Source organism: Elephas maximus, chromosome 8 (assembly GCF_024166365.1).
Source record: "Elephas maximus indicus isolate mEleMax1 chromosome 8, mEleMax1 primary haplotype, whole genome shotgun sequence".
Taxonomy (NCBI): Eukaryota; Metazoa; Chordata; class Mammalia; order Proboscidea; family Elephantidae; genus Elephas; species Elephas maximus.
Window position 1 is genome coordinate 122,021,377 of NC_064826.1, and position 24,496 is coordinate 122,045,872.

Below are 24,496 nucleotides of genomic sequence, written 5' to 3' on the forward strand. Positions count from 1 at the left end.
TGAGATTGGAAACACCTACATGTCCATCAGTAACAACTGGTAAAAATAATCATGACACATCCAAACACTGAAATACTAGCAGTAGTTAAAAAAAAAAAAAAAAGGAGGAACAGTTAGGCAAGAAAATAAAATAAAAAGGCATTCGGATTGGGAAGGAAAAAATAAAATTATCTCTATCTGAGATGACATGATCTTGTACACAGAAAATTCTAAGACATCCACTAAACAAAACTATATGAAGTAATAAATGAGTTCAGTAAAGCTGAGTGATAAAAGATCAATATATAATAATCAGCTCTATTTCTATATATTGCCATGAACAATATGTAAATGAGATTAAGAAAACAATTCTAACTGCAGTAGCATCAAAAAAAAACCTTAGGAATAATTTAACAAAAGAGTACCAAGCTTATACTCTGAAAATGATAACACATTGTGGAAAGAAATTAAAGACCTAGATAAATGGAAAGACATGTCACATTCATGCATCAGAACACATAACTTTGCTAAAATGGTAAAACTCTACAAACTGATCTACAGATTCAACATAATTCCATCAAAATTCCAGCTAGCTTCTTAGTAGCTGACCCTAAAATTTACTGGAAATTCAAGGGACCCAGAATAGCAAACAATCTTGATTAAGAAGACCAAAGGTGGAGAACTCACACACACCAATTTTAAAACGCCCTACCAAAGCTATAGTAATCAAGTCTCTGTGGTACTGGCATAATGACAGACACGTGAATAATGAAACAGAACTGAAAGTCCAGAAGTAAACCCTTGCATTTGCCATTCAATAGGGAAAACATAGTTTTTGAACAAACGGTGCTTGAACTACTGGATATCCACATGCAAAAGAATGAAGTTGGAGCCCTTCCTCATACCATATACAAAAATCAACTCAAAAGGGATCAAAAACCCAAATGCAAAAGCAAAAACTATAAAACTCTTAGAAGAAAACATAGGCATAAATCTTTGAGCTCTTAAATTAGACAAAGATTTCTTAGACATGACACCAAAAGCATAAACAACAACAACAACAAAAATATGTAGACTGGTGGTCTCAACCCACCTGGATCAAAGGAGAATGAAGAACACCAAGGTCACACGATAACTATGGGCCCAAGAGCCAGAAAGGGCCACAGGAACCAGAGACTTACATCATCCTGAGACCAGAAGAACTAGTTGGTGCCTGGCCACAACTGATGACTGCCCTGACAGGGAGCACAACAGACAACCCCTGAGGGAGCAGGAGATCTGTGGGATACAGACCCCAAATTCTCATAAACAGACCATACTTAATGGTCTGACTGAGACTAGAGGAATCCCGGCGGTCATGGTCCCCAAACCTTCTGTTGGCCCAGGACAGGAACCATTCCTGAAGACAACTCATCAGACATGGAAGGGACTGGACAGTGGGTAGGAGAGAGATGCTGATGAAGAGTGAGCTATTTGTAGCAGGTGGACACTTGAGACTGTGTTGGCATCTCCTGTCTGGAGGTGGGATGGGAGGGTAGAGAGGGTTGGAAGCTGGCAAAATTGTCACGAAAGGAAAGACTGGAAGGGCCGACTCATTAGGGGGAGAGAAAGTGGGAGTATGGAGTAAGGGGTATATAAACTTATATGTGACAGACTGACTTGATTTGTAAACGTTCACTTGAAGCTCAATAAAAATTAAAAAAAAAAAATATGTAGACTGGACGTCATCCAAATTAAAAACTTTTATGCTTCCAACACTGTGAATACAATTAATGCCACTGAATCATATACCTAAATATGGTTCAAATAGCAAATTCTGTGATATATATTTTTACCACAATAAAGAAAGAAAAACTTTTCTGCTTCAAAGGATATCATCAAAAAGTGAAAAGACAACTCACAGAAATTGGAGAAGGCACTTGCAAATCATATTATCTGATAATATATCTAGAATATGTAAAGATCTCAAAACTCAATACAAATGGCCCAATTTAAAAACGGGCAAAGGATCTTCTCCGAAGATGTACAAATGGCCAAAAAGCGCATGAAAAGATGCTCCACATCAATAGCCATCAAAGAAATTCAAATCAATACACAATGAGATACCACTTCACACCTAAAAAACAGATAATAACAAGTGTCATCAAGGATTTTGAGAAACCGGAGCCCTCATACACTGTTGGTGGGAATGTAAAATGGTGCAGCCACTTGGAAAACAGTTTGGCGGTTCCTCAAGGAGTTAAACAGAGTTACCATATACATACATACGGTAACTCCATTGCCAGCGAGTCGATTCCGACTCATAGCAACCCTATAGGACAGAGAAGAACTGCCCCATAGAGTTTCCAAGGAGTACCTGGTGGATCTGAACTGCCAACCTTTAGGTTAGCAGCTGCAGCACTTAACCACTGTGCCATCAGGGTTTCCATACTAAAGAGAACTGGAAATGAAACCCCACTCCACCGTGGCTCCCCCTCTTCATTCACCTTCCTTGCAAGCCATGGTCTCTATCCGCAGCCTGCTCCAAGCCTGCCACCCTTTGGTGCCAGATCTTTGCGCGTGCGCAGGCCAGGACCTTGGCACATGTGCAGATCTTGAGAATCATGTGCTTACCTGACCTTGAACATGGGCATCACAGGAGGGGAAGATCCTCTCCGGCACACAGCACCACCCAAGCCCCTCTGCAAAGCGAGAAGTCCTACGATGCCGACTTCCTATGAAAAGTGACTCAGCGCCCAGATCTCCAAATTTGGGCATGAGAGGGCTGAGTGTGTAGGATTTCCGGTGCCAATTCCTACCTCCTAGGCACTCAAGGACATTAAAGGTCCCCGATCCCCAGGGACGGGGAACACATGGTCTTTCATTCGGTAGGCCCCACATTGTTCCTTGTCTGCACGGATGATAAATTACCACCGTTCCCTTTGCAACTGGCATCCCCGTCTTATTTTGATCAGCTAATAGGACAGGCCCCCATGCGTATGTCAGTGTGTCGTACTGTGGGGGCTCGCATGTTGCTGTGATGCTAGAATCTATGCCACCGGTATTCAGATACCAGCAGGATCACCCATGGAGGACAGGTTTCAGCTGAGCTTCCAGAATAAGACAGACTAGGAAGAAGGACCCAACAGTCTACTTTTGAAAAGAATCAGCCAGTGAAAATCTTATGAATAGCTGTGGGACATTGTCGGATATAGCACCGGAAGATGAGCCCCAGGTTGGAAGGCACTCGAAAGACAACTGGGGAAAAGCCGCCTTCTCAAATGACAGTCAACCTTAATGACATGGTTGGAGTCAAGTTTTTGGAACCTTCATTTGCTGATGTGGCACAACTCAAAACGAGAAGGAACAGTTGCAAACAACCATTAATAATCGGAATGTGAAAGGTACAAAGTATGAATCCAGGAAAATTGGAAATTGTCAAAAATGAAATGGAACACATAAACATCGATATCCTAGGCATTAGTGAGCTGAAATGGACTGGTACTGGCCGTTTTCAATCAGACGATCATATAGTCTACTAAGCCGGGAACAACAACTTGAAGAGGAATGGCATTGCAGTCATCGTCAAAAAGAACATTTCATGATCCATGCTGAAGTACAATGCTGTCAGTGAGAGGATAGTATTCATACGCCTACAAGGAAGACCTGTTAATATGACTATTATTCCAATTTAAGTACCGACCACTAAGGTCAAAGATGAAGAAATTGAAGATTTTTACCAGCTTCTGCAATCTAAAATTGATCGAACATGCAATCAGGGTACATTGATAACTACTGGTGATTGGAAAGTGAAAGTTGGAAACAAACAAGAAGGATCAGTAGTTGGAAAATAGCGCCTTCATGAAACGATGCCAGAGATACGATGACAGAATTTTGCAAGACCAAAGACTTCTTCATTGCAAATACCTTTTTTCATCAACATAAACAGCGATCACACACATGGACCTCACCAGGTGGAACACACAGGAATCAAATTGGCTACATCTGTGGAAAGAGACTATGGAAAAGCTCAATATCATCAGTCAGAACAAGGCCAGGGGCCAACTGTGGAACAGACCATCAACGCTCCCATACAAGTTCAAGTTGAAACTGAAAAAAATTAGAACAAGTCCACAAGAGTCAAAGTACAACCTTGAGTATATCTCACCTGAATTTAGAGACCATCTCAAGAATAGATTTGACACGATGAAAACTAATGAACGAAGACCAGACGAGGTGTGGAATGACATCAAGGACATCATACACGAAGAAAGCAAGAGGTCGTTAAAAAGACAGGAAAGAAAGAAAAGACCAAAATGGATGTCAGAAAAGACTCTGAAACTTGCTATTGAATGTCAAAGCTAAACCAAAAGGAAGAAATGATGAAGTAAAAGAGCTGAACAGAAGATTTCAGAGGGTAGCTCAAGAAGACAAAGTATTATAATGACATGTGCAAAGAGCTGGAGACGGACAACCAAAAGGGAAGAAGAGGCTCGGCATTTCTCAAGCTCAAAGATCTGACGAAAAACCTCAAGCCTCGAGTTGCAATAGTGAAGGATTCTATGGGGAAAATATTAAACGAGGCAGGAAGCATCAAAAGAAGATGGAAGGAATACACAAAGTCATTATACCAAAAAGAACTGGTTGACATTTAAGCATTTCAAGAGGTAGCATATTATAATAAGGAACCTACGGTACTGAAGGAAGAAGTTCAAGCTGCACTGAAGGCACTGGCAAAAAACACCCATGAGGTGTTTCAACAAACGGATGCAGCGCTTGAAGTGTTCACTGGTTTATGCCAAGAAATTTGGAAGACAGCTACCTGGCCAACCAACTGGAAGAGATCCGTATTTACGCCTATTCCTGAGAAAGGTGATCCACTTGAATGCAGAAATTACTGGACAATACCATTGATGTCACACACCAGCAAAATTTTGCTGAAGATCATTCAAAAGCAGCTGTCATGGACTGAACTGTGTCCCCCACAAATATCTGTCAACTTAGTTGGGCCATGAGTCCCAGTATTGTGTGATTATCCACCATTTTGTGTGATTTACCTATGTGTTGTAAATTCCATCACTATGATGAAATGAGATGGGGTAGTGGCAGTTATATTGATGAGATATACAAGATAAGACAGTGTCTAAAGCCAATCTCTTTGAGATATAAAAGAGAGAAGTGAAGTAGCACTTAAACCAGTTACTGCTGACTCCAACTTGTATAAGGGAATTTTAAAACCTGAGGTACCTGAGAAAATCTGAAATGGCCATTTTGAGGTTTGGTTAAGACTCCTCTGTGGCTAGTTCCATCTTCACCCTAGCAACAGCCATTCTCTGTGCAGACATAATCACAAAACTAAGAAATGTCTGGTAATGATGATGTAACTACACTGGGATTCCTTTGAGTAATGATGACATAACTACCCTGCAACCTCCTCCTCACCCGTCACATACCCTTATGATTACCACACCGTAACCAATTTAATAAAAACAGGTATATCATTTTAAGCCAATTGCCTTAGGAGTTTTGTTACAGGAAATCTTGTCTTACAAGTTCCCACTACAGGAAGTCCTACCTTAAAATGATCTACTACCAGTACAGTAATGCCTTTTGATGATCTAAGCCTGTAATTACCAATCAAGTAATGTCTTTCAATGATCTAAGTTTATAAACACCAATTAAGCACTTTACCTTATGTCCTTTGTTTTCCCCTTATAAAACACCACAGCTAAGTCGCCATATTGGGTTACTGGGTTCTGCTGCGTGGAATTCAGTCTATCTCTGGCTTGAGCTGTCTCTTCATTTTCAATAAATCTCTCAATTTTACATTAAGAAAAAAGAAAGAGAAGCGAGCAGAGAGACAGGGAGACCTAATGCCACCAAGAAAGCAGTGCCAAGAGCTGAGCGCATCCTGTGGACCTGAGGATCCTGTGCTGAGATGCTCCCAGACCAAGGGAAGGCTGATGCAACACAATGACCTTCTGTAAGACCCAACAGAGAGGCAAAGCCTTCCCCTGGAGCTGACACCCTGAATTTGGACTCGTAGCCTACTCGACGGTGAGAATAAACTTCTCCTTGTTAAAGCCATTCACTTGTGGTATTTCTGTTATAGCAGCACTAGAACACCAAGACAGGGACTGCAGTTGTGTGTCAACAGGATGCTGCCAGAAATTCAGGCCAGATTCAGAAGAGGAAGCGGAACAAGGGATGTCATTGTTGATGTCAGATGGATCCTGGCTGAAAGCAGACAATACCAGAAGGATGTTTACCTGTGTTTTATTGGCTATGTAAAGGCATGTGACTGCATGGATCATAACAAATCATGGATAACATTGCAAAAGAATTGGACTTCCAGAATATTTAATTGTGCTCACAGGAACCTGTACATAGATCAAGAGGCAGTTGTCCAGACAGAACAAGGGGATACTGCATGGTTTAAAGTCAGGGAAGGTGTGCGTCAGGGTTGTATCCTTTCACCATACCTATTCAATCTGTATGCTAAGCAAATAATCCAAGAAGCTGGACTACATGAACAAGACTGGGGAAATCACAATTGGAGGAAGACTCATTAATGACCTGTGTTATGCAGGTGACACAACCTTGCTTGCTGAAAGTGAAGAGGACTTGAAGCACTTAGTGATGAACGTCAAAGACTACAATATTTGGTATGGATTACACTTCAACATAAAGAAAACAAAAATCCTCAAAGCTGGACCAATAAGCAATATCATGATAAACAAAGAAGAGATTCAATTTGTCAAGGATTTCATTTTACCTGGATCCACAATCCACAACCATGGAAGCAGCAGTCAAGAAATCAAAAGACGCATTGCACTGGGCAAATAAATCTGCTGCAAAGGACCTCTTTAAAGTGTTGAGAAGCAAAGTTATCACCTTGAAGATTAAGGTGTGCCTGACCCAAGCCATGGTATTTTTAATCGCATCACACGCATGCCAAAGTTGGATAATGAATAAAGAAGACTGAAAAAGAATTAATGCCTTTGAATTGTGGCGCTGTTGATGAATATTGAATATACCATGAACTGTCAAAAGAACAAACAAATCTGTCTTGGAGGAAGTACAACCAGAATGCTCCTTAGAAGAAAGGATGGTGAGACTGCATCTTACATACTTTGGACATGTTGTCAGGAGAGGTTAGTCCCTGGAGGACATTATGCTTGGCAAATTACAGCAACAGCGGAAAAGAGGAAGACTCTCAAAAGAGATGGATTGACACAGTGGCTGCAACAATGGCCTCAAGCATAACAAGGATTGTGAGGCTGGTGCAGGACTGGACAGTGTTTCGTTCTGTGGTGCAGAGGGTCACTATGAGTCAGGACCGACTTGATGGCACCTAACAACGACAGCAGGACAGGACAAGAACCAGGGGATTTGGTTACAAAAACATAGGTCCACACAAACACCTGTACATAAATGTTCATAACAGCATTATATCTAATAGCTAAAAAGTAGAAACAACTCATATGTTCATCAACGGACAGATACACAAAATGTGGCACATCCACACAATGGAATATAGTTCAGTACAGAGAGAAAGAAGTGCTAATACGTGATGAACGTTGAACACATTATGCTAAGTGAAAGAAGGCAGATACACAGGACCACATACCGTACGACTCGATTTATATGAAATGTCTACAATAAGCAAATATATACAGACATAAAGTAGAAAGTATGTATTACTTTTAAATTAAATTACTTTTAAAAATGACTATGCTATTCATGTATTTATATGGTATGTCTTTCTTCATCCTAAAATTCATCGAAAATATTTTTTAAAGTGCTCAAAAGCAGAAAAAGCATGTTATGGTTCAAGAAGAACAGACCTAGAATTTACTACAGCCAGGAAAAACTCGTATCAACTTCAAAGGCAGAAAATAGGTCTGTCTGGGTTGAATGACCAAAATTCCCTTCAAATTAAATTCTGGCCTTCTTTGAAGTGGAAATTGCTACTAATAATTAAATTTTAATTAACTTAAAGTTTAAAATAATTAAACTTCATTAATAAAATGATTAATATTTTGCAAAATATGTACATATTTTATAAAGGCAATCCTCAACGTAAAGCTGATATTCACTAGACTTTATATCTCAGTAAATTTTAAACTAGATGGAAAAAACACTTCAAGTATTTCTAAACAGCATTTACTTTATAGGGTTTTATAGAGCCATTTTGTAAGCTTTCGTAAGACTCGTGCCCATAAACCAAACCCACTGCCATGGAGTCTATTCCAACTCACAGCGACCCTACAAGACAGAATAGAACTGCCTCCATAGTTTCCAAGGAGCACCTGGCAGATTTGAACTGCTGACCTCTTGGTTAGCAGCTGCAGCACTTAACCACTACACCACCAGGGTTTCCATGTAAGACTCATAGAAGACTCAGAAAAAATAATTTCCACAGCTCTATTTCTCCCCCTTCCACATCCCTTCTAACTTCTTGAATTCAGTCAGAATCGACTCAATGGCCAATGGCTTTGGGTTTTAGTTTAAGGCTTAGAAGAGGCAAAGTTAAATATTTATTTTTCTGAAGGCTATGATTATCAAGAAAGAGATAAACAAGGACAATAAAACTAAGCTTTTAAACCACTTTTCTCAGAATTTACCAAAGGATTTAATTTGAACAGAAAAACATTTCCACTTGTTTGCTGATGCCAAGCACTTTATTATGAAACTTTGGGGCTGTTTTTGTTTGTTTGTTTTCTCCCTCCCCCCATGTAAAATTATAATACTAACAAAGGAAAAGGAAATTTAGCTCAACAAGGCAAATTCAGGATTCTGGCCAGAGAACATTTTTCAGTGAAAAACACAACAGAAATATAAATAATGAGTATAATTTCTTTAGCGAACAAAGTAAAATACATGGCTGCATGTGTAAGTAAGAATAATTTTGCCTCAAGAGCACACTGAGATAGATGAATGTAACTGACCCAGGTTGTCACCTTATACTTGACAGAGTATGGCAGGAATTAAGAACGTCTCTTCGGTGTTCTAACAGACGAATAATGTTAACACGGCAGGAAACACGGCAGCTTTGCAGGTCAAAAGGTGCCATTTTAAAAAAAGCAAAATACACTTAGTGAACCTTAAGTAATTTGGCATTTCATAGTTTGCTTGCCTTAATGACTGACTTATTAGACTTTTACAAGCACCTCACGGAGGAAATGACTCCTTTGAGTTGTGGCGTTGGCGAAGAATATTAAGAACGAAAAAACCTGTCTTGGAAGAAGTACAACCAGAATGCTACTTAGAAGCAAGTATGGCGAGACTACATCTCAGATACTTTGGACATGTTATCAGGAGGGCTCGGTCCCGGAGAAGGACATCAAGCTTCCTAATGACTCATAATGACTCTGTACAACAGAGAACTGCCCAATAGTTTCTAAAGAGCGCCTTCGTGGATTCGAACTGCCGACCGTTTGGTTAGCAGCCGTACCACCTAACCACTACTCCACCAGTGTTTCCTGGTAAATTTCGGGGCCAGCGCCAAAGAGGAAGACTCTCAACACGAAGGATTGACACAGTGGCTGCAATAATGGGCTCAAGCGTAACAACTGTGAGGACGGCGCAGGACCAGGTGGTGCTTCGTTCTGTCGTACACGGGGTCACTGAGTCGGAACCGACTCTAACAACAACTTATCCAGAGCAGTGTGTCACTTTATCGTTTCTCAGCAAGTACGTGTAAGTACAAAACTGACCGCTCGTGGAGCTTAAAGTTTACGAACTCTGCTCTGGACCATTTAACTACTATGTACACTACTGGGAAAGAATTTCTTGGACTATTACTGCGTTTTTACAGCTTCCTTGTTGTATTTCCGAAAAGGTGAAGCGCAGCCAGTAAACGGTAGGGAAAAAAAAAAGCGAGCCCTGTTTTACGCAGTGATTTTATCTCAACCACTGGGTGGGGCGACATTAAAAACGGAACTGGTCCAAGCCCGTGAGTAAGGGATGCCCTGGTGCCGGGCTCCCCCCTGCCCAGTTGCTGCAAGCCCCCTCAAGATTCCGACTCCGGACACTGTCAAGGCCCTCCCGGTCCCCGGGATAAAGCCCAGCCCCCCGCCCGGCCTTCCCCGCCGCCCCTCGGTCTCCCCGCCGGCCCTTCCCGGTGCCCCAGGTGAAGACCGCCCCGCAGGCAAGGGGGGCGGGGAGGAGGGACACCCGTGACTCACCGCCCGGGCCCGCGGCCAGGCCGCGCCGCCCCCCAGCCCCGGCCCCCCGACCCGGGCTTCGGCGCCGCCCACAGGCGCCAGCCCCCGCTCGCGGGAGTCCCAGCGCCGAGCGCGCACTGACCTGAGACGCGGGCACCAGGCGGGGCGGCCGCTGCGGCGGAGCGAGGGGAGGCGGTGCGGGGACCCCGCGGGCGCGCCCTTTCCCTCACGGCCGCGAGGGGGGCGCGAGCATGCGCGCCGGGGCCCTGCGCGGGGGGAGGCCGGGGGCGGGGGGCGGGGGCGGGGGCGGGCGCGCGCGAGGGGGCGGGGGGCGGGGCGGGGGCGGGCGAGGGGGCGGGCGCGCGGCCCCCGGAGCGGCGCGCGCCCCCGCCCTGACATGCCCTGCCGTCGTCCCCCCCGGCAGGCCGGCGAGGGGAGGAGACAGCCAGCAGGGCAGGAAGCTGCGGCTTCAAAAGGCCGCCCGAGCCGGGCCCTTCCTCCCTGTGTCCGCTGTCTCGGGTCGCCTTCCTCCCCGGCCGCACGCATCTCTCGTCCCCGACGCCCCTGCCCGCCGCCATGTACCGCTGCTTGGGCGAAGCGCTGCTGCTGGCCCGGGCCGGGCCCGCCGCCCTCAGCCCGGCGGCAGCCGAGTCGGCCGCGCTGCTGGGCCGGGCCCGCGGGCAGCCTACCGCCGCCCCGCAGCCCGGGCTCGCGCCGCCCGCCCGGCGACACTACAGCGAGGCGGCTGCCGATCGCGAGGACGACCCCAACTTCTTCAAGATGGTGGAGGGCTTCTTCGACCGCGGCGCCAGCATCGTGGAGGACAAGCTGGTGGAGGACCTCAGGACCCGGGAGAGCGAGGAGCAGAAGCGGAACCGGGTGCGCGGCATCCTGCGGATCATCAAGCCCTGCAACCATGTGCTGAGCGTTTCCTTCCCTATCCGGCGCGACGACGGCTCCTGGGAAGTCATCGAGGGCTACCGGGCCCAGCACAGCCAGCACCGCACGCCCTGCAAGGGAGGTGAGCGCCCGGGGAGCTTCCCCTCCCCACCGCGCTCTCGGCCTTCTGCCTGCCCCGGGGCCACTCGACCCGGCCCCCTCCGCCCTGGGCCTTCTGCCTGCCCCGGGGCCACTCGGCCCGGCCCCCTCCGCTCTCGGCCTTCTGCCTGCCCTGGGGCCACTCTGCCTGGCCCCGAGCTCTCCGCCCTCAGCCTTCTGCCTGCCCTGGGGCGACTTGGCCCGGCCCCGGTCCCCTCCGCCCTCGGCCTTCTGCCTGCCCTGGGGCCACTCGGCCCGGCCCCCTCCGCCCTGGGCCTTCTCCCTGCCCCGGGGCCACTCGGCCCGGCCCCCTCCGCTCTCGGCCTTCTGCCTGCCCTGGGGCCACTCTGCCTGGCCCCGAGCTCTCCGCCCTCAGCCTTCTGCCTGCCCTGGGGCGACTTGGCCCGGCCCCGGTCCCCTCCGCCCTCGGCCTTCTGCCTGCCCTGGGGCCACTCGGCCCGGCCCCCTCCGCTCTCGGCCTTCTGCCTGCCCTGGGGCCACTCGGCCCGGCCCCCTCCGCCCTGGGCCTTCTGCCTGCCCTGGGGCCACTCGGCCCGGTCCCTTCCACCGGGGGCCACTCGGCCCGGCCCCGAGCCCTCCCCCCTGGGGCCACTCGGCCCGGCCCCGGTCCCCTCCGCCCTCGGCCTTCTGCCTGCCCTGGGGCCACTCGGCCCAGCCCCCTCCGCTCTCGGCCTTCTGCCTGCCCTGGGGCCACTCGGCCCGGCCCCGAGCTTTGCCCTTCTGCCCTCCCCGCCCACGGTCAGCCCGGCGCCGGCGGATACTCCTGCCGTCCCCTTTTTCCCTGAGGGAGATCAGTCTCTGGCTGAAGGGCGATTTTCCCAGCGCGTAGTTGACCCTGACTCCTTCCCCCGGGAGATCGGGAAGGCCCTGCATATTTAGATGCTGTCTGCAGAGTAGTCCTTGTCTGTGTGTCACACAGGGTGGGGTCTTGCCGAAATGATCTTCTCGGCAAGGGCAGGACCGGCCCATCTGCAAGTTTTCGTGGGCACTCGAATGCAGAATGTGAAATTATTTTCTGATTTTTTAAAATTGTCATTAGAGAACAGTAAAAGCATACAGAAGCAAAGAAAGTTTATTGCCTTTTAGATTTGAAATCTAGACAGTTTTATTAACCAAACGAGTTTACTAATTACATGTTAATCTTTTAAATTATTTTTCCACCCGGACAGCTTTATTTAATTAAGACAAAAAGGTAATAATACAGGCACAGTGTAACATCTATGACGAACACCGGGCGCCTCAGGGTAAATCTTAAAGGTGTAGACTGCAGGATAGTCCGCCAACCAATGGAATGAAATAGCCATGGGGGTGTGTGCTGCTGCTGGCTAGCACCGGATCTGAGATTCAAGAAGAAAAGAAAGGAGCCCTGGGGGCCCAGTGATTAAGAGCTTGGCTACTACCCAAAAGGTTGGCAGTTCGAATCCACCAGCCACTCCTTGGAAACCCTATGGGGCAGTTCTGCTCTGTCTTGTAAGGTCACAATGAGTCGGAATCGACCTGAGGGCAACTGGTTTGGTTTGGTTAAGGAGCCCTGAGAGAGCTCCTGTGGTGCAGAGGTGAAAGAGCTCAGCTAACAGAAAGGTGAGCAGTTTGAACTGCATCTCTGTGGGAGAAAGATGTGGCGGTCGGTTTCCATAAAGATTACAGCCTTGGAGACACTATAGGGTAGACACTATAGGGAGACACTATAGCTGTGGGTCGGAATAAAGGCAGTGGGTTTGGTTTTTTTTGTTTTGTTTTGTTTTAAGGAGCCCTGAGGAGTCCTGGTGGAACAGTGATTATGCGCTCAGCTGCTAAATGAAAGGTCAGCGGTTCCAACCCACCAGCCTCTCTTCAGAAAATATGTGGCAGCCTGCTTCCGCGAAGAGTGCAGCCTTGGAAATCCTATAGGGCAGTTCTACTCTGTCGTCTTGGGTCGCCGGAGGGCAACAGATTTTTTGGTTTAAGGATCCCTGGTGGTGCAATGGTTAAGTGCTAGGCTGTTAACCGAAATCCACCCAGTAGCTCCAAGGGAGAAAGGCCTGGCATCTGCTCCCATAAAGATTACAACCTAAGAAATCCTATGGAGCAGTTCTACTCTGTCGCATGGGGTCATTATGAGCCAAATCGAACTCAACAGCACATAACAAAAACAACAAAGTTATCCTGTATTTTAAAATTTTGAATGTTTGTGGAATTGGCTTCTATAGTCAGATTGCTTTCTTTGAGCAAATAAAAGCATTTCTCACACCCCCCCCCCCAAATAAATTGTATAGCAAGTCATTTTTAAAGGTGTTTGAAGGTAACCTAAAATAGAAAAGGCCAGAATATGTTTTTCTCTTGTTAAAAGCAAGTGTAGAATAAAGGTCAAAACTCCAAGAAAGTAAGACCCAGGGAGGTGAAGAGTCTTGCCTGAAACGACTTGGCCAATAAGCACAAAGGACATTGGACTAGACCCTTCATCTCCTTAAGTCTGGTCCAGTGTTCTTTCCACTCTGCGAGCTGAAGGCTAACGATAATTTTTAGAAACCCTGTCTTTTACCAGAAAAACTCGAGTTTGCCCGGTGTTCCCAGCTGGGGAACAAAGGTTGCTTTAGACAATTTTCTAATTTACTTCTATTTGCTAAATTTGCATTGACCCCATCCACTTCTATTCTGTGACTTATCTTCGGAGCTTAGTTTTCTTTCAGCTCTCTCGTTTCCTCTTCAAAAACCAGGGTTTGAAACACTTTGACCTGTAATTTCCCTTCCAGCTCTTAAAATATATAAAATGACTCACACGTGATAGCATTGCCTCCCTTCTTTAAACAAGAATCCAAGTTCAGACTCCCGAGAGAAGCAAATAAGGATGTTGGAAAAACAGGCAAAGAATAGCAAATATTGCACCATTTTATAAAAGTGGACATTAAGTTTATTTTACTGTTTCGTTGGCAGCATTTTCCAGTCCCTTAAATGATATAATACACATCAACCAGTATATTCATTTTTATATGGCTCGATTTGATTTCCTTGAGGTTCTTTATACACTTCTGTTCTTTTATGTCAATTCCGACAAAAAATTCCTGTCTGTGTAGTCACTGCTTCAGAAACTCACTAAAACAACGAAAGTTTAAAGTTTGTTATTCTTCCTGTTGCCACAGCAGCTTTAATACCAACATATTGAACCTAGCAACAAATTGCATCAGCCACGCCAAAGCTCTGTTACTGTAGCGTTTGCTGATACTAGTGTGAGATACAGTTCTCTGTTCTATTTTTTCCATTGACCAAAAGGCATGCTACAGAAAGCACTCCTAAGTCCCAGCATAAAGATACAGAGAACCTGAATGGTAGCAAATAAATTGTAGAAAGCATTGCAAGATAATATAATATGAAGGGAAATTGGCCTCTATAAAGTGATAAATGTATTATGTTAAGTAATTTGAAAGACTGTGGAGAGACTAGGCTTGGGAGGGATTATATAGCTAAAAAAAATTGTAGGTTCCTTAAAATAAAATAATAAGTAGTGTACAGTATGCTGAGTAGATGATCAGCAAAATGTGGGTACTGTAGATTTTCGTGCTTTGCTTTTCAAGACACTCCAAGATCTCCCTACCTGTTTATCACCCTCACCTGATTTACAATATGCATCCTAACAGGGACTTCTGTTCAGTGGGGTATTTCCCCCACTTAAACATTTAAAGCTTTTCTTGATTTGCCAGAAAATTGTTAACCTCCTCAGAAATACAGAATATATTACATGACTGAGGTAAAAAGTATTTTGGGTAATCCCTATAAACTTCATCAAGTCTTTCACTCTCAAGCATACTTTATTGCGCTCTTGGCCCAACATACTCAGAACTGCCTCCTCTTCCAACCCAGTTTGCAAAAAGCCTCTTTGGCACCTTATCATCCTTTTTCTAACCTTCAGCTTCCTGGATCTACGTTTTCCTCAAGAGTGACCTTGTTGTTAGGTGCCATCGAGTCAGTTCCGACTCAGAGTGACTGTGTGTACAACAGAACGAAGCACAGCCCTGTCCTGCACCATCTTCACAGTCGTCGTGCTTGAGCCCATTGTTGTAGTCACTGTGTCAATCCATCCCATTGAGGGTCTTCCGCTTTTTCACTGAACGTCTGGTTTGCCAAGCATGATATTCTCCTCCAGGGACTGATCCCTCCTGATATGCATCCAGAGTATCTGAGACAAAGTCTTGCCATCCTCACTTCTAAGGAGCATTTTGACTGTACTTCTTCCAGGACAGGTTTGTTCGTTCTTCTGGCAGTCCATGGTATATTCAGTATTCTTCACCAACACTGTAATTCAGAGGCATCAATTCTTCGGTCCTCCTTCCTCATTGCCCGACTTTCACATGCATGAAGCGATTGAAAACACCATGGCTTGGGTCACCTTAGTCCTTAAAGTGACATTTTTGCTTTTTAACACTTTAAAGAGATCTTTTGCTGCAGATTTGCCCAGTGCAATGCGTCTTTTGCTTTCTTGACTGCTGCTTTGGTGAGTGTTGATTTTGGATCCAAGTAAAATTCTTAGCAACTTCAATCTTATTGATCCAGTTGTGAGGATTTTTGTTTTATGTTGAGGTGTAATCCATAGTGAAGGCTGTAGCCTTTGATCTTCATCAGTAAATGCTTCAAGTCCTTTTCACTTTCAGCAAGCAAGATTGTGTCATCTCCATAAAGCAGGTTGTTAATGAGTCTTCCCCAATCCTGATGCCCCGTTCTTCTACCTTACGTGTGAGTTTTCTGAAGCAAGATTCTCAAGGTTGAAGCAGAGCAATAATCTGATTGCAGTCTATGTAAGGGAAACTGGTGGTTGACACACACTTTATTCCAAGTAAACATTTAACAGTACATCTTGTTTTTGGGCTCCTCTCTTCTCATTTAGGAGACCTGGTGGTTCAGTGGTTAAATCGCTCAGCTGCTAACTAAAGCTCAGTGGTTTGAACCCACCAGCCACTCCGCAGGAGAAAGATGTGACAGTCTGCTTCCGTAAAGATTTACAGTCTTAGGGCTGTACAGACACAGGAAACCCAGGGTGGGAAGGGGGAGTGTGCTGTCAGCTGAGCTATAGGCTTTAGAAATGTTTTCAGCAAAGATGAACATCATCGGAATAGGCAACTGCTTTGAGAATACTTGTTCATGGGTTCTGGTATACTTAAAAACATCACTCAGTGATTGTTCCTGCCTGAAACCATTCTACCGCTTACCTTTTTAGAAGGAAGTGTATCATTTAAAAATCAGTTTAGAAGAAAAGTACAGATTGATAATTGCAAGTCATTAAAGTAGGAGTCAGTTTATTTTCTCTTCCAGCATGTTCTCACTCCCCATTGTCTTGGTATTAAAACTCTTAAGTCAATGTCGAACTTTCTGAAATTACCATCTTTCAGATCTAGTCCATGGTCTATAAATGGAATCCTCTAATACATTAACCCTAAATCCTTTAGTTACAAGTATCAGTACCCCCCCCCCAAAAAAACCCTGTGTTAACCCAGTGACTTGTTTTGTTGTTGTTGTGTGTTTTGGTGAAGGTTTACACAGCAGTTTAGGTTCCCATCCAGCAGTTTCTATGCAAGTTGTTGGGTGACATTGGTTACATCCTTCACAATGCATGAGCATTCTCATTATTTCTGTTCTGTTGATCCCGTTCCCGTTAATCTGGTGTCCCGGCTCTCTTACATTCTCATTTTTGTTCTAAAGTAATTTTTGACCATTTTGTCTCATCTAGATGATTTTTTTAAGGAGCATAATACTTACGGGCGATATTATTTTCTTGAGCCAATTTGTTTTTTGGCTGCAGCGTGTCCTCGGGTTAATTTCCATTCAAGATTTGAAGAGTTTCTTAGGACAGTAGTGTCAGGGAATCCTCCAGTCTCAACCAGTATAATAGGTGTGAGTTTTTTGTTTTGTTTCGTTTTTTAGGAATTTGAGATTCTGTTCCATGCTTTCTTCTGTTATATCAGGGCCCATCTATTGTGGCCCCGATTAGAGCTGTTGGTAGTGGTGGCCAGGCACCATCAAGTTCTTCTGATCTCAGGGTAGACGAGGCCATGGTTTTTGTAGACTATTCATCCCGTAGACTAGTTTTGTCTTTGCATGTTTGGTTTCCTTTCTCTCTTGCTCCAGGTGAGTAGAAACCAATAGTTATGTTTTAGGTAGCCACTGGAAAGTTTTTAAGACCCAGGTCACTAATCACCAAACTAGGATGTAGAGCATAACTTTATGAACTATATTATGCCAATTGGCTGAGTTGTCTTACAAGACTATTGCCCTAATCCTTCAAACACAGAAATCCAATTCTGCGAGGTATTTGATTATGTCTAAGACGTATCTGTAACTGCGTCCCCTCTGTGCTTTATTATAGGTATGAATATGCGTGCATACAGTCACATAGATTTATATACCTATACACACAGACATAAATACTTATACACATGTATGCCTACGTGTATACCCACACATATTTTTTGGCTATTTTTGCTGTTGTTTCAAAATTATATATGCTGTACCAATTACCAACAAGACCTTTTTTCTTGGGTATTTTTAGTGACATCGTTTACTTTCATCAAGCTGTGTCCACTTCACCGTATATCACCAAAAATAACAAATGTCTGCTATCTAGAGAGCAAATCCCCTCCCTCGATCCCTGGTAACCACTAATGAACATTAGTTTCTGTATTTTTATTTGTTCATGTCGTTTCATAAGAGTGAAAATATACAATTACTTTTGTGATTGAGTATTTCGCTCAACGTAACATCCTCCAGGTTCATCCACGTGCAGTGACTTGTTTTTAAAAGTTCAAATGAGAAAAAGAAGGCGGTAGGTGGTCTTTGTGCTTGTCTTCTGGAGACAATGCTGAGAGGGCAGGGGGCTGAGGACGAAGCCTCTGATTAGACTGGACATGGACTGGGGAAATCTCCCTTGGTCTCTGAGGTGCATTTTTGTGGTCAATGGTAGTGCTTTGGAGAAGACTGCAGAAAACACTGATTTTGTTGTTCCAACTCATGGCGACAGTCCCCTTAAGCAGAGTAGAACGACTCTGTAGGGTTTTCAAAGCTGTGACCTTTTGGAAGCTTATCACCAGGCCTTAATTCCAAGGCTCCTCTTGGTGGGTTTGAGCCACTAACCTTCTCATTAGTAGGCCAGGGCTTAATCATTTGCGCCACCCAGGGTTCCTGCAGAAAGCACTGATGCCATTTTAAAATGACATCCTCTGTTTTCACTAGAAAAAAAACACACCGAGTCTGAAAGGTGTCTGACATATATCTGCTGTGCAGAGTTAACGGCCATGAAAACTTGGGTAACTATGAATTAACCCACATGTTCTGATTTTTTTTTTTTTTTTTAAAGTGTGGGTGTGTGTCTGCATTTGCTGCCACAGATAAAATACAGCCATTGTCGGTTAAATTAAAAGTTCATTTGGAAGATAGGTAACTTGTATCTCTTCTACCCCTTAGCCTTTATCCCTGAGGTTGATTTTTTTATTTTCTTTTAATACTTGTTAGTGAAATATGGAACTGTGTTGCCATTAGGAAGTCCTTTTTATTTCATGGAAGCCAAATGACTCTTTCACCCCTAAGTATACTTGGGAATGAAGACCCACCATGATGGTAGAGACTCGTACATCAGATTGTCACTTAGTCTTCCTGTCACTTGTGTGTGAATCCATCTAGCAAGTTTGCCTTGGCAGTAAAAACCCCATGTGGAAAAAGAGAAGCACTTACTGCTCACTCATTATGCAAACTACACTGCAAGAATTGGAGCGTCAGTAATTGGAGGGTAAGCATGGTGTTTACTGAACGCCAGTAAAACCAGCAGTTTTTAAGTTTTAAGTATAAGAAATAAAAATTGAGCGTGTACTTTCTGCCTTACAGTGGGAAGAAACTGGCTTTAGTACTGTCGATGATAATTTAGGTTCTGTAGGAAAATTATTTTTATCCACTTAATGTTAAAAATACTGAGGGTTCCACCTGGACCCAAGGAAGATTAAAATATTAGCTGTGGGCATGAAATTCCTGGGCACTAGCCTCAGACATGAGACTTCTCCCCTCTTTTTTTTTTTTTTTCTAGTTATTTTGCATAATAATTAGGGTTTTACAATACAAGAAGAAAACTGCATATCACTTTAATAAAACACATCGACTCATAAATGGCCAGTAATCCCTCTACCTAGTAAACCTCTATTAAAATACTCATGTATGATTTGAATATTCAAATAGTAATGGTAATTCCAAAGTGAAAAGTGAACAAGAGTTTTAAATCCAAAGCTGTTATCTAAGACTGGCCTAGCTGTCCACATGGATCAGTATTTTCCCCTTTCCAGAGGCAGAAATTGATACAGACTGAAATATGCTCCATCAGTAAACCAAAACCAAACCTGTTGCCATCAAGTCGATTCCAACTCATAGCGACCCTACAGGACAGTGTAGAACTGCCCCACAGAGTGTCCAGGGAGCACCTGGTAGATTTGAACTGAAGACCTTTTGGTTGGCAATCGTAGCTCTTAACCACTGCACCACCAGGGTTTCCTTCTCCATCAATATTGAAGTGTGAATGTGTGAAATACTGACAAAGGCAAGAGAGGTTTTGTGAAGGGCAAGGAGACAGCCCAACAGAGGGTTGTACAAGGCCTTTTTAATTTCCTTTACAAAACAGCACCTGTACCTGGGAGTGCTGCACACGTTCTGCCTTCACGGAGGCCAACTGGCAAACCAACTGGTAATAATACCCATTGCCATTGCGTCGATTCCGACTCATAGCGACCCTAGAGGACAGAGTAGAACTGCCCCATAGAGCTTCCAAGGAGCGCCTGGTGGATTCAAACTGCCGACTTTTTGGTTAGCAGCTATAGCACTTAACCACTATACCACCAGGGTTTCCAGCGTTTATTGAGCTCCACATGTATGCCAGGCGTTTTGTTAAGAGGCTTTTATGCATCGTTGCTTTTATTCCTCACAGTCCCATGAGTCGTAGGTACTGTTTCCTGATTTTGAAATGAAAAGGCAAAGGCTAAAAGTGAAGCACCTTTGGCACAGTTACACAGCTAGCAAGGGTTTGGAGTTCAGACTCCAGCCATCTGATTACAGCGCCCACCTTAATTATTATTGTCTGGGATTTATTCATGTACAAACTTAAAAATTCTATCTTAGAGTAACCATTGATTGAGCACTGTGTCATTTTCTCAACTATCACAGACACTTTTGAAATTTGTTTAAAGCTATCAGAAGACCTGCCTTCTTCCTAGAAAAATCGCATTCAAACAGCTTTGCATTTAAAACTCATTCATAGATGATATCTTTAGAGGGCCATTTATCCTAATTACTAAGACAATGAAATAATATTTTAAAGAGAATTTTCTGTTGAAAGAGGTACAAAGGCATTAGCATTTAACAAATTAATGTACTAGCCATAACAATTTGTTTCTCTACCAAAGTGCATATATGTTTAAGGTTTTCCAGTGGAATAATTTTGCAATGGCTTTCTTTCGAGTGTCTCTTCATAAATAGAAACTAAGAAAATTCTTCATTTACCATGAGTTACTGTTCTTTCTCTTGATTATCATTCTTGGAGAAAATCTATCAGACCTTCAAGTTGCTCCGAATTGCCGTTTGTCTTGAGGAAAGTGAAATGTGACACAAATGAAAACTATAGGTTGTCAATAGTATGGCTCCTTTGGCCATTTATTATCAAAAATGTGTCACCATACGCCTCTAAAAAAGCGTTTTGTGCATAGTGGGCTATAGTAGGATTTACATGAACTGTTTTTTTAGTCCCTTTTACCAAGAAAGAAACAGCAAAGGAATAACCAATGGCAGTAGTACCCATTTTGGGGATTTACTGAATAAAGACTGTTCTTATGAACTGCAGATTGTATTCTGCATAAATCAGTTTTTCCATTATAGGTTTTGTTCCCTCGCTGCCCCCGCCGCCGCCTTTTTTTTTTTTTTTTTACAGGCAAGAGCTTGAAACTTTATGCTTAATTAAAAAACATTCCTTAGCTCACAGGATTTCTGGAAGTTAGCTTATTTATGTCATGTGTTTTAACTGCCTGCTCGCTGTCAGGTACCATGCGTAGCGCTGGAGGAACTATCCATACAAGTAAAAAATAAAAAAACTGGAGATCTTTTCATTTATCTCAAAATAAAGCAGAGTTCAAGATATTTTCTGCCCTATGTCATCCTTGTTTGGCTTTTAGCTCAGTGTTCTGTTTCTACATTTTCCTTTCCTGGAACCAGTCAATAAGTGACCGTTGGAAACACACTAACCAGGGCACTGTTGCAGTGGAGTTCAAAGAGGATATGGGGAGCCGGTCTTGATCTGAGAGCAGAGAAGTTTGGATAGGGTTAGAGAGGGAAAAGGTCACTTCAGATAAGGAGAAAAGGTTAGATAAGGTTAGAGAGGGGAAAGGTCACTTCAGATAAGAAGAAAAGACAGTAGCTTTGGCCAAGGTGTGTGTGGGGGGGTGGTCATTGGAACAGACTAGTAGAGGAAAAGAAAAGAACAGATAAACCATTTTGAAGAAAGGACAGTATTTCCCAACAGGTCAAATATATGCAATGGAGAGAAGAGTCAAAAATGACACCAAAATTTTTTGCCTGAGACACTGGTAGAAAAAATGGTGGCATCAGGGAAAGAAAAGAATTATTAGGGAAGAGGATTGGATTTTGAAAATAAAGGAGATCCAGTTTTAAATAATCTGCAGGGACGTTGGGAATAGAAGCATATGTTTTGTGTTTTTTTTTTACGTTGTCCTTGCATGGTACAGCTATAATTTATTTTTATGACCTGTTCAGTGTGATAGGACGACCAAGTTTACTGTTTGTCATTATCAGAATAAGAAATTAACAAGGTCCGTGTTATGGATTGAATTGTGTGCGTGTCAACTTGGCTAGGCCATGAGTCCCAGCGTTGTGTAGTTGTCCACCATCTTGTGATCTGAAGTAATTATCCTATGTGTTGTAAATCCTAACTTCTATGATGTTAATGAGACAGAACTCAATCTACAGGGTTAGGTTATGTCTTGAGTCAATCACTTCAAAGATATAAAAGAGAATAGAGCAGAGAGGAGAGGGACCTCATGACACCAAGAATAGAGTGCCACGAGCAAAGCATGTCCTTTGGACCTGGGGTCCCTGCACCAAGAAGCTTCTAGACCTAGGGAAAGACTGTTGACAAGGACCTTCCCCAGAGCCAACAGAGAGAGAAAACCTTCCCCTAAACCTGATGCCGTGAATTTGGATTTCTAGCCTCCTAGACTGTGAGAGAATAAATCTCTGTTTGTTAAAGCCATCCACTGTGATACTTCTGTTACAGCAGCACAAGATAACTAACACAGTCTCCTTTCAATGCATAACCTGCCCTCCATCCACTGAGCAGTAAGTTAAATTCTTAAGCATAAAACAAAGATATATTTTACAAATGTGTGCTAGGAGACTGGGTGGCACAAGCAATTTGCAATCGGCTGCTAACCTGAAGGTTGGTGACTTGACCCACCCAGCGGCTCCGTGGAAGAAAGGCCTGGCAAACTGCTTTGGTAAAGATTATAGTCGAGAAGACCCAGTGGAGTAGTTCTGCTCTGTAACACATGGGGTCACCATGGATCAGGTCAGCTCCACGGATCGGGTCGGCTCCGTGGATCGGGTCAGCTCCACGGCAGCTGACGGCAGCAACAACGTGTGTAAATGTAGGGAAAGTGATTTGGAAGAATATGCACTTAACTCTCTACGAGTGGTCACCTCTAAGGAGACTGGGATCACAAGTGGTCATCAAGGAACTGTCAGCTTTTTCTGTATTTAAATTTTCATGAGAATGTATATATGTCTTATATAATTTAAAATTTCTAATGAAAAGAAGAGATAAGACGTTTCACATCCCATTTTTCTAACATCTGCTAAATATTTACTGCCCAAAAAGCTCAAGTTTGTCTCTTCATAATGGTTAAAATTAAGATTTTGGTAATGGGATAGAAATCTGTTTTTCTCTGCCTTCTTCCTCAGATTAGTACATTAATACTATTTAAAAAAAAAAAACCAAGCCCCTTGCCATTGGATAGATTCCGACTTTATTTCTCCTGTTACCAAAAAAAAAAAAAAGATTGCCATCAAGTTGATTCTGACTCCTAGTGACCCTATAGGACAGAGTTAGAACTGCCCCATAGGGTTTTCAAGGCTATAAACCTTTACGGAAGCAGACTGCCAGATATTCTCCCTCAAAGGGGCTGGTAGGTTTGAACCACCGACCTTTTGGTTAGCAGCTGAGCACTTAACCACTGCACCACGAGGGCTCCTCAGAAGCAGTTAAAGTATATGATTGCTCCTGCACCCTAGTACCGTGCCACTTTTCAGTGCTGAGTGTTTGAATTTTCACCTGGGACTTAATAGCACTTCACATGGGTGTTACTTGCTGGTGAGTACTGGTTCCTCACTGTGTCTTCCCCTCCTCTCCCCCTTTGTAAGTTAGGAAGTTTTTAGTATTAACGGAGAAAATAGGTTCAAACAAGTGCAAGAGCTTTAGTGCATGAGTTTTTAAGAGTTGTTCTAAAGCCTTTTGGTTTTTTTTGCGGGGCGGGGGAGGAGGGTGTTCTGTGCTTGTGGTGGAGCCCTTAAAGCTTTCGACTCCTAACCTGAAGGTCAGCAGTTCAAAACCACCAGCAGCAGCTCCTCGGCAGAAAGATGTGGCAGTCTGCTTCTGCAAAGATTTACAGTTTTGGAAACCCTGTGGGTTTTTGGTTTTTTTTTTTGGTATGCTTGTGGTAAAACTCATGGTTGTTGAATAAATAATTTCTGAAAAGTAAGATAATACAGTTGAAAATTGGATTTCTGATGAATAAATCAGTAGGCAAGAAAACCCACGGGCCACAGCTCTGTGCGGTAACACATGGGATAGACATGAGTCGGAATCGACTTGAAGGCCACGGTGACAGGTTCAGAGATCCAGGTTCAAGTAATTTTAAAAATCTTTTGAATTTTCATAAATGTGTTCAGTTAATTACTTACCACAAAAAAGCAAGATTGGTGCCTTACTGGCTAGGGGCTTTTGAGTGTGCGTTGCTTCTGAGTCAGCTAGCAAAAGGAGGAAAAATTCAAGGTATTGTAGTTGTGTGGTTTTCACTGAGTCCTTTTGAAAGTAATGAGCTGATTTGTTTTCTCCATCACTATAGCAACTTTCGAGGGCACTGGGGTGGGGTGTTTATAGCAACTTTAGTTTTTGATTTTTATTTCTCCTAGAAAAACTTAGTATACACCAATTGTAGACTTTTGAGACTAAGGGATATCTTTGGTAATTAAGTTAAAAGGCAGAGTAATGAATGCTATGTGCTGTGTATAGTTTACAGACATCT

General features: G+C 43.7%; 2 protein-coding genes across 4 annotated transcripts in view; one reads left to right on the top strand and one right to left on the bottom strand.

The window, feature by feature from the left end:
- Positions 1–10,383, bottom strand: part of SHLD2 (shieldin complex subunit 2) — a 132,467-nt gene extending 122,084 nt beyond the window's left edge. For all 3 annotated transcript variants that reach the window (XR_007518492.1, XM_049894344.1, XM_049894345.1), the window contains exon 1: positions 10,270–10,383. The gene's annotated coding sequence lies outside the window, so the exon portion shown is untranslated. The remainder of the gene's footprint in view (positions 1–10,269) is intronic.
- Positions 10,384–10,508: 125 nt separating this feature from the next.
- The window catches only part of GLUD1 (glutamate dehydrogenase 1), a 45,762-nt gene continuing 31,774 nt past the window's right edge, over positions 10,509–24,496 (top strand). Inside the window, exon 1 of the mRNA XM_049894351.1 lies at positions 10,509–11,148. Coding sequence (XP_049750308.1) covers positions 10,704–11,148 — 445 coding nt within the window. The 5' untranslated portion in view covers positions 10,509–10,703. The remainder of the gene's footprint in view (positions 11,149–24,496) is intronic.